Source organism: Diachasma alloeum, unplaced genomic scaffold (genome assembly GCF_001412515.2).
Source record: "Diachasma alloeum isolate Michigan unplaced genomic scaffold, Dall2.0 Dall_scaffold_00339, whole genome shotgun sequence".
Lineage (NCBI taxonomy): Eukaryota > Metazoa > Arthropoda > Insecta > Hymenoptera > Braconidae > Diachasma > Diachasma alloeum.
This window is the reverse complement of record NW_021680478.1, coordinates 289118-299436: the sequence shown is the minus strand read 5'-3', so window position 1 is coordinate 299436 and position 10319 is coordinate 289118. Positions and strand designations below refer to the sequence as shown.

Genomic DNA, 10319 nt, shown 5'->3' with positions numbered 1-10319 from the left:
CGCAAATCGAACAAAAAAAATTTTTCTATCAACTTTTTTTTTTATTAACATTTGCTTAACTTTTTTTCATTATTGGGAGTACTGATGAGAATAATAATTCTCTATTCGGTAGAAAAGGAAACATGCGTTGCGAAAAAATCGCAGATATTATAAAACCCCTAGATAGCGCAGAGAACACCTCTACAGATGAATCCCACTCCCCTGTTAGATCTCGATCTCAACGTCCTCTAGTTAGATTTCCCCCTGAATCTCTAGCTGTCGAAGACCTCGACATCGCTGAGTCTATATTCTCTCCTTATTCGAAATTCCCGAAGGATTTTCATATATTTCTTATTATGGAGACAATATTAATCATTTTGACTTATTTTATCCACAGGTCTCTTTTCAAGTAATATGAAATATTTAATCTACAATTCAATTCAATCATTAATCTGAATTCAGAAATTCAGCATTTTATCGTCCTTTTCCGCCTTCAGGGTCTCCCCCTGGGCCTTCCTCTGGACTTTGGATTTTGCTGCTTCATTTTCTTTTCAATTAATGCATTGACAAAATGTTCTCCCATCAAAACTTCTCAATAATTTTCCATTCTACTGAATTGAAAATTATTATTCTTGTCAGTACTCCCAATAATAAGTATAAACGAAACAATAGGAATAAACAAAAGTTAATAAAAAAGAAGTTGATGACATTTTTTTTTTGCTCGCATTGCGTCAAACAGTCGTTTTCTGACTTTTTGATTTTGCCCCACTCTCACCTATTATCCTTTTCCCCTTCCTTCATTTCAAAAGTTTCATATTCCTCCGCATCGAGGGATCTTCTCTTCCACTTTGACACATTCAAAATCACTCACACAAATATTTTTTCACTAATTTTATTATAAATATTAGAGTAGTTAAAAACCTGTATGTTTCATGTTTATATAAAATACAAGGTCTGATCTATGTTTACAATTCCTTCTAATTATTTTGGATGAACTTTCCTCCGTTAACAAAAACTTGGCATTCTGTAATTCACAATGAAAAAGAGCTTGCAGACATTATGCACATGAATTATTGTATTTTTGTACTATAAAATGAATAGACGGGAAGATACTGAATTATCTGGAAGAGAAGCGATGTGTGGCGAAATTTTTGAGAGATATTTATTGTCGATTTGTATGAAACCCAAAGAATATCTCTTGATATTTGTTTGCAACATCACTTACCAACGAGGTGATCGTATCATTTAACGGAGATTCTCCTTTTGAGGCGAATTCCGATCTGAATTGTTGACATCCTAAGTAGATCATAAATGAAAGATTCATCATCATGTACAGAAAGAAGAAGATATAAGAAAAATGTTAAACTTTTCTTTTTTCATATTGTTCAGATGAATTTCCTAAACATAACGTAGAAAATTGGTGAATTAACGTCTCCCTATTTTCATGTAATTACAGAATTATAGCATCTAATACCCTTACTCCAACGTTTTTCGTCTTACTTCCATAAATTTAGTTATTCGAAATGTTTTTGCTTAATATCTATAGTTATACAAAATATAAGGCCGCCACTTTAATACACTGACTAGACCAGTTTCAAATAGACGCTTTCAAACACGATTTGTGTCAATAATACTTTTCAACACTAGGATCCCATAACATTCATTATTCCTTCTAAATTCAACAAAAATATTGAGGACGATTTCCATCTGGCAATTGTCTGCAAATAATGGACAATTAATTATAAACTGTCCTAATAAATAGCATGCACCTTCTTTATTTTTTTTTCTATGACAGAAATCTATGAAGTTGTGGAGTGATAGAATGAGATGAGTTAAAAATTTTCTTACGCAGAATTTTTGGAATATCTTCGAAATCAATAGATTGACGAGAATTAATCAAAAGATCTGTTCTTTGGAAAATGGGCAACGGTTAACCATTGAGTCATTTCGATGATGAGGGCTGTCAACATTTTTTTTATGTAAGATTCAACGAGCTACAAAGAAGGTCTTCATTATATCTCTCTCAAAACTTATTACTTCCGAAGATTCGCTAAGAGTTCGGTATAAATTATTGCTTCATCTCTTTGCAACACTTTCACTAATATTTATTGGAATAATTGGATCAATAAAAAAATCGTTCTAATTCCTTATTGATTTTTTGTATATTCAGGTTGTGAACGTGGTTTTCGAATGAATTAACAACAGACGAGAATGTTACGAAACTTTTCTTCATTTTTTGTTTCTCGAAAAAATTACTATTAGACAGAGGACGGAGGCTTAACGATTTATCAAAACTCCCAAATTTAATTTTCATCATTAGATTAAGAAAACATCACAGTCACATTTTAAATCTCATAACTTCAGGAAGAAATTGACGAGTACATTATTTTCGAGAAATAAGAAATGAATTTTGAAGCTTCAATTTGAGCGGAAAACCACAGGTCTACGATTATCTTGAGTCCTGAATTTGTTGAAATAGAAAATAAATTGTTTTGTTCAATCCAAATGAACTTCCAGGCAAAAACTTCTTCCAACATCAATGATTTACTGATTATTCACCGGTTGGAACTGAAGGAAAATGTTACTTCGAATGATGCATGGAAATGGGATACGTTGATGAACCTGTTCAACTGATTTCTCGAATGATTTTCAGTGGAGATTCTGTAGAAGTGAAAAACTAAAATCAAATTGGCATATTATTTTGCTGAGGTTTCCAAAAGTAAAAGATTTATTCCAACTTTCCGAAAGACCTTCTATGTAGAAGAGTCTCCTTTCTACAAAAAAAGATATTTAAAAATTTCCTTCTGGATCTACTAATAGCAGAGATATCGGCATTATAATCGATACATATAAGTGAAAAATCAGAATATCCTCAGAAATATCCTTTAACCCAAAAATATCTTTATCCTGCTTTTCTATAAAAACTAATAATATCTCCAAAGCAATCAAGAGAAAACTCACAATTCAGTTTTGAAAGCGTCGAAAGAGTCACTTTTTATCAAAAAGGGGTAATTTACTTCTAACAGCGCCCTCGCACACGACGAGTCTCTGAGCAGCTGAAATATTACATAGAGGTACAGTACCTTCGAGGCTGGCACGTAAAAGACCCAGTCTACTAGGTGTAGCCTCGATAGTATGATCAAAGCCAATTCTGAGAGCCCCAGCAGTTGCTTGTTTCCTCTCGAAGTATTCGACGATTTTAGAAATGGTTTTACTGGAAGATCCAATCCCTCCGAATCTGTCCTCCCAGCATGAGGAGTCCCCACCCCCTAGACTTGCAATGTCCTCTGAGGAGTCGGTGTATATTGAGCTTGTTCGGTGGTCGTCCAACAGGAAGAGACTGCTCGCTGCTGAGCTGCTCAGGGTCGAGGCGTGACGACGATGTGGGGGTTCTGGGCTCAAATCCTCTCCGACGCAGCTCCAGAAACCTGACTCGCAGCTTAACCGGCGACGCGGCTCCCAACTCTCTCGGAAGAGTGGATGTGTAAAAAGATTCGCTACTCCCACCTTTGTTGCAACCTAAAATAGTAATTTCAAATGTTTAGATTTTCATTCTCCTTTCACAGGACTGAATCGACATGAAATAATGTCAATTATTTCTGGCACCCGAATTCTGGCCAATTCGAGTGCTGCATTCGATGTTAAAAAATAAAATAGATCCAGATAAATACTTGAGTGCATATTTCCTCCTAATTTTTCAAATAACTGTCAAATATTGTGTAATCGAAGGGTTTCATTCCCTAAACATGAACAATTGACGTAACTCCTTATGTGTCTTTTCAATGACAAAATCCTAACAGTTACCAATCTTGTATTCGAACATTTTAGAATTCTATTACGTTTTTTTATATCGTGTGAATATTTCATAATGGGCATAGGGGTTTCCGGAATTCCACTCTCCGACTGTCCCTAAGGTATCTTATACGAAGCCTCTACTGTAGTCTGCTAGTCCCTTATTGTCTTTTGCCGGAAACTACTGACAAGATGCCTTAAGCCTTTTTTATTCCTCAAATTTTTGGCTTGCGGTAAAATATCTTGCGCTGTGGATATTACAGTCAATAATTCAAGATAATTCAAACGTAGTGAAACGCAATTTTTACACGTATTAATCTTGTATACGGAATTTCCTCAAGTGCAATGAAGGTCTGTTAAGATGTCTTCAAATCGCTCATTACGTTAATAATTCGATGATTGAGAAAAAAAATAGTTGAATTAGTTTCACGACAAATGGCACAAGAAGGAATTGTCAAAATGCCTGCTTTGTACAGAATGCCATGATGTGTCAGGAAGGTCTTTGGACATGCTTTCCTAAATTCTGTGCAATATCAATATTTACCTTTTTTTCCCACTTTTTTCTCGCCGTAGGACTGCTAGGCTCTGAACTCGGTTTCTTCCTATCCAGGATTTTTGCAATACTATCATTCTGCGCAGGTTTGAATTTTCCACTAACACCATCAGTCACACTGGCTCTTACATCTTCGAGAGACGGCAGCTCCAAACAACTTGAGAACAAGTCCCCAAGAATTTTTTTGACTCCACCAAGGGCATGAAAAGGATTGGCAGTCATAGGGCGATAATGTGGATCCCTCCGACTCGCTAACTCGGCGATTCGCCTCGCCGAGTGGCACCTGGCTTTATCAGATGGCGTAGCATTATTGCAGCCTCTAGCATCAGCAGATAAACTCCTGTGTTTTACTGTTCGTCTTCTCAATGTCCTTCCTATTCTCGCTATTTCATCTATACTGGTTATCAACGCCGGATCAACTGATTGTCGGTTACTTAGGCTTCCTTTATTTTCTTCCTCGGCTATTAAATTATCCAGAATCGTTACGATTTCGGGAAACAATGGACGTGACTTTGGTTCATACTGGAATGAAAAAACATGTATGGATAAACCAATTGATTCATTGAATCAATTGAGAAAATTGGTTTTTTAATCAGAATCGCGTGAAACTTGAGAGGTGGGAGGTTTAGAATGGTTTCTTTAGACAAGGTACCAAAAGCTAGCAAGGCCATATGGAAAACATCGACATTAATATATTGCAACAGAATTAGGGAGTTTTTCCCTAATTTTTTATAATAATTTTCAATTTATCTTGTTTCTATTTTTTTTTTGTTTTTTTATGGCCTTGTCAGGTTTTTTTAAGCCAGCAAGGCCACCAATGAAAACACATTATTTCCTCTATAAGATAATTTTTTTTCTACATGAGATATTTTCATCCTGAAAAGGCACCGTCTGGTGACTCTAGAAAAAAATTTCATTACTCCAGGTGAACCCTGGATCATCGAAGATGTCAAAATGTATCGGAAATCCACTTACAGGAAAGTTAAGTTGAAAATTCGCGAGGGTCAAAAGTAAGAGGCACGCCGGCCGGACAATCAAGCATTGAACAATCACGAGGGTCATCGTGACCATTTCTCTCCATATTATCTTTTGAAGACACTCGTTACCGCAAGAATCTCATATTCAATGAATTATGAGAAATATACTTATTGTGTTACGTTTTAGTATGTTAAAAAGTAATTTAACAGTGGATAATTGACAACTTACAGTGCAGCAGTTGAAGGCAAGTTGTAAAAAGGCAGGTGGTGGATCAGCAGCAGCACAAATTTCAGCAACAGCAAGGTAATCAAGCCCGAAATTATCGGACCGCGGTAGTACATCAGGATCAGCAGGTACTCGTCCAATTAATTCACAGACAACAATTCCAAATGAAAATATGTCTGAACGATGATCGTACCAGTGTCCCTTTAGACACTCCGGTGACATCCAGTAAGGACTTCCCACTGTGCTCAGACGATACCCCGAGTTGGGATCAGGTATCTTTGCTGCTAATCCGAAATCTCCGACCACAGCCGTTAAATCACCGTTTGCCTCGTCTCGTTTTATCAAAACATTCTTCGATGTCAAATCACGATGAAAAATTCCTCTACTGTGCAAGTAGGCCATACCACGTGCAACGTCCCGGGCGAGGTTCATTCGTGTTAAATGACTCAGTGGAGTATGCCTCGCCATTATGAGCTGCTCTAGGCTACCCCCATTTATGTATTCCGTCAGTGCGTGGAGTTGACCCTCGTGCACACAAACGCCCATGAACCTTTTGGTTGAAGGGCGAAAAATTACTTGTTATGAATTTTTTCAGATAAAGGTCTTTCATTTTTGTTTTCAAAATGTTTTCATTTTTTTCATCTGATAAGTTAATCTTTAAATTGTTTTTTTTTTTTTAACTAAAATAGGTCGCGCGCTTTTAGCGCGCTATCGATAGGTTAGTATACTGTAGATTTCCAAAAAAAAGACTCGGCTTCGTATGAATTTTATTATTTTCAAATTTTTTAGTAGAGTAAAAAACAAAATAAAGAGAAAAATTTTCAGATTGTTAGTCGCAAATATTTCAAGTCGATGTGAAGAATTAAAAATAATAAATTTTAAATTGTGTCCAATTGATTATTCCGCTGAATTATTTTGATTGTCAGTGGGATCATCTGGATTTTTAGCAGTATATATATACATGTATTGCATATTATTGATACATAAGATACATAAAGGAACATCGACTGCAAAAGAAAAATTTCAGTTTCATGATTTTTCTGGGTAAACTCGTTGAATTTCCAGTATAGTATTTTGTGGATCAAAGGCGGAAAATCGAGACTATCAATTGTCATTAATTAAAATTTAATTCATTAATTAGTTTTTTTAATTTTTCAATTTTTTCGAAAATTGATTGTCCCAAAACGAAAACTCTATTCTCTGCTTACATTGTGGGGTACAATGGGGTGAACTACATGACAGGCTAATTAGCCGGAGCGGTAAATTGGACGGCGGGTAAATAAAATACTCGTGTCTAGTGGGATAATCGGGTAAAATCGATAGCGAGGTAAAATGAGCGAGCTTGGCAAATATGAGGACAGACTCCAGTCTATACCGTATTGCCGAAGACTCAGATAGACTCAAGTCTCTCCCCAAAAACTTTCCGAGACGCGAAACCGATTACGGGAGATGCAGGCAGACTGATTTTAATCTCTCATAGTCTTGGAGAGATCCGATAGACTGAAAATTTTTATCCCAGGGATCGTCTTTGAAATGTAAAAGCCCATCATTTCAGCGATGAATTAATTAATTTACACGAACTAGTAATTCTAGCTCAAAAATTTAAGAAAAGTAATTTACCTAAGTATGTTAGGATGACTAAGTTTATTCATTAATTGTACTTCTTTAAGCATGTTTGGCCTGTTTGCTGGTAATTGATTCATCTTGAGGACCATCACTTGTCCCGTTACCTTGTGGGTGACCTGAAACAGTAATGATACACAATTATGAATTTCTTTATCAATTGAGAATTAGAATAGGTTTCATTACATTTTTATTTGGCAGAAATGATCATTTAAGATCAATGTAATTATTGGATGAAGATTGTTGCGCGAGATGCGATAAATCCTTTCAGTTACTCTTACGGTAATGTGATGATGGAAAAAGGCATACCAATCAGCCGAGCCATTCGAATAAGAGTTATTGAATAAACACACTTTTCTTTACTACTTATTTTCGCTCAAGATACTGGTAATCTCAATACTGAGAGAAAAATTTCACAATATGTACCGTATTTACTTGAGCGATGTGCATTATTTTCAATGGTTTATCACAGAGAGAAAAAAGTGGATTGGCTTTATTCTAAGTTTTAGAAAAACATCGTTTAAAATTAATGATTAAAATGGAGATTAATTTTGAACCAAAATATGCTTAATTTTCGCAAAAATATTCTCTAAAATCTAGTTCATTTTTTGCGATTTTTACATAAAAAAAATTTTTTTGAACATGAAATATCTAAAAAAAACAAACACCTCCTACTGGAGAATGTTCCTAAGGACTCACTCAATCCCCTAAAAAATCACCAATCCCCTGGAAAACGCACTTGAGGGTAGTACAAGAGTAAAAGTTCATTGTTTGCGATTTTTATACAAAAAAAATTTTTTGAAAATGAAAATCTATTCTAAAAAGAACATACACTTAAAGTCGATAATGATCATTATCTCGCAAGTCTGTCACACTTATGCCTCATTGGTTCCAGCCATCTGAGGCGGGAAATTTAATTCGTGATTAATTTAATTTTGAGATTTTCGGGCCTTCGTGACAATAAATAGTATGTGGTAAGCTATCGTCCGAATGACACAATATACTATTATTGTTGTGTGGACGGTGACGGAAATTCTAAAAGAACATCTTACATTCATCGAAATGATTAATTAAATGAGTATAAACGATGGTATTGAATAAAAGAGATGGACGGACTCATTAGAAAGCCCAAATGTTTGATTCTAAGGATCGAACAGTCACAAGAGTCAAACGAGTGAAATAGGAAAGTCCGTTTGATCCTCCTAATTGGTCGACCAGTATCCTTAGTCAGGCAGCCTTAGTCTGGTCACCTGCGCGGGAATGTGCTACTGTATTATTTAGACTTTAACATTGCCAAATTTACTCTACACTGGCCGGGCGCGTTCAGCGAGTTTCCGGCAACGTTGTGTGACCGACCATTTCATTTATCATGGGAAAAAAAATTCTTCTGTTGGAAATAATTTATTTTCGTTTAGAATTTTGGGAATTATGTTTGTTATAAAACCACTATAATGTGCTATACACTTCAATTGTAAAACTCAATTTTTTTTATTTTTCCAGTTATCCAGTCAATGGTAATTAATGAAAAACGATGCGCTGCGGTGTTTCCGTCATATGATGACCAATTTAGAGTTAGGATTATTTTACTCATCTCTTCTGTCTTTTCAGATTTCGTTTTGCCCCTCTTACTTCATCCAAAATATGACAGATGTCCGTTTTACCTCGCCTACTTTCAACATCTCGAACGTCTCAATTTCATCCCGCTTGTCGATTTTGCCCCTCTCCTCTTATTTGATATAATAATCAATTCTCTCAACAAGAAAGACCGTCTGTATCATTTTTCAACACTTGGATAATTTTATGGTCGTAGTGTGAAAAATTGTCCTATGATGTTGAAATTTGTACAACAATGGGGACCAAAAATCTGATGGTTACAGTGAGGCACTGGAAAATGGCGTAAAAATGAGGGAAAAAAAGACGAAATAACTTAATCATGAATGTAGTAAGAATCCTGAGTTATTTGAAAGCCTATATCCAGCCAAGATTCCTTGGCAATAGCTGACTTAGTTGGATCTGAGCCAAACTATGACGAATAAGGTTGACTCAATGGTATCCACGAATTTCTGGTCAACAAAATGAAACTTGAATCGAGAAATCCACAAAATGAGGAATTATTCAACAAATTCAATTAATTTTTGACATACTGAAGAATGTTATTTATATTGCCTCCGAAATTTAATTTGGACCGGTCTTGAAGAATGTTCCATATCCAATCAAATATAGCAGAGTCTGCAATGGAAATTATAGACTTAGAGTATATTCAGGAACGACATTGAGTAATAGGTATCCTGCAATTCCTAATAGGCCAGATGCAATATAACTCATGAGGGTTTAGTTGAGAGGTTTCGGATTACTTATGACAGGTTTTACTTTGTTAAGAGGCCAAATGTAAGACGTGCTTTCATTAAAAATTCGACACCGTCATACATACACACATACGGACGGACACGGTAAAAAATAGTATATTACGCAACAAGTGCGTAATGGGTTTTTTGGCTTGTGGGAAGTTGTAAAACGAGCCGAAGGCGAGTTTTATAATCCCAAGAGTCAAAAAACACCATTACGCACGAGTTTCGTATACTATTTTATGTCATAGGGCCCAGAATCCGCGATTCTACCGAGCGAAGCGAGGTTAGAATCGCGTGATTCTGGGCACCATGGCATAAAATGCATTTTCGGACTTTTTGGATCATAATGGATATAACACAAAAAATTCGAAACCGAAATTTGAACGATTACAATACTTGGAAGCAAAAAATCAAAAAGTAAATAATTAATTTATCAATACTCCAAAAGAAAAGGATCTAATTTGGCTCCAAAAGGATAAAATTTCTCTGCGCAGCACCTGCAAAAAAAAACGGTATCGCCAGTGAAATGCGTGCTAAGAAGATGCTAGATCATCAGCAGAGATACATCAAACAGAATTATAAACTTTCATGCGATTTCTAAAATCGTACAACTTCCGACGTGAGTCAACGATGTGCAGTTATCATTGACCGGAAGTACGCTTGCCTGTATGTATACGAAGTTGTTAAAACCTTCACAATCATGGATCTCCAGCAAAAAAACCTTACAACTGAAAGAGTAAAAAAACTTCTCGTCAATCAATTATCATCATTGAATCTCGAAGACCACAGTCATGACTCAATAGGTTTTTTTTTTTTTGGGG

General features: G+C 35.7%; 1 protein-coding gene across 1 annotated transcript in view; it reads right to left on the bottom strand.

Annotated features, from left to right (window-relative positions):
• Nucleotides 1–855: 855 nt before the first annotated feature.
• LOC107040646 overlaps nt 856–10319 on the bottom strand; it is a 20350-nt gene continuing 10886 nt past the window's right edge. The window contains exons 2-5 of the mRNA XM_015260811.1: nt 7148–7269; nt 5531–6077; nt 4316–4846; nt 856–3498 (exon numbers count right to left, since the gene is read on the bottom strand). Of these exons, the coding sequence (XP_015116297.1) occupies nt 2968–3498; nt 4316–4846; nt 5531–6077; nt 7148–7269 (1731 nt within the window). The 3' untranslated portion in view covers nt 856–2967. The remainder of the gene's footprint in view (nt 3499–4315; nt 4847–5530; nt 6078–7147; nt 7270–10319) is intronic.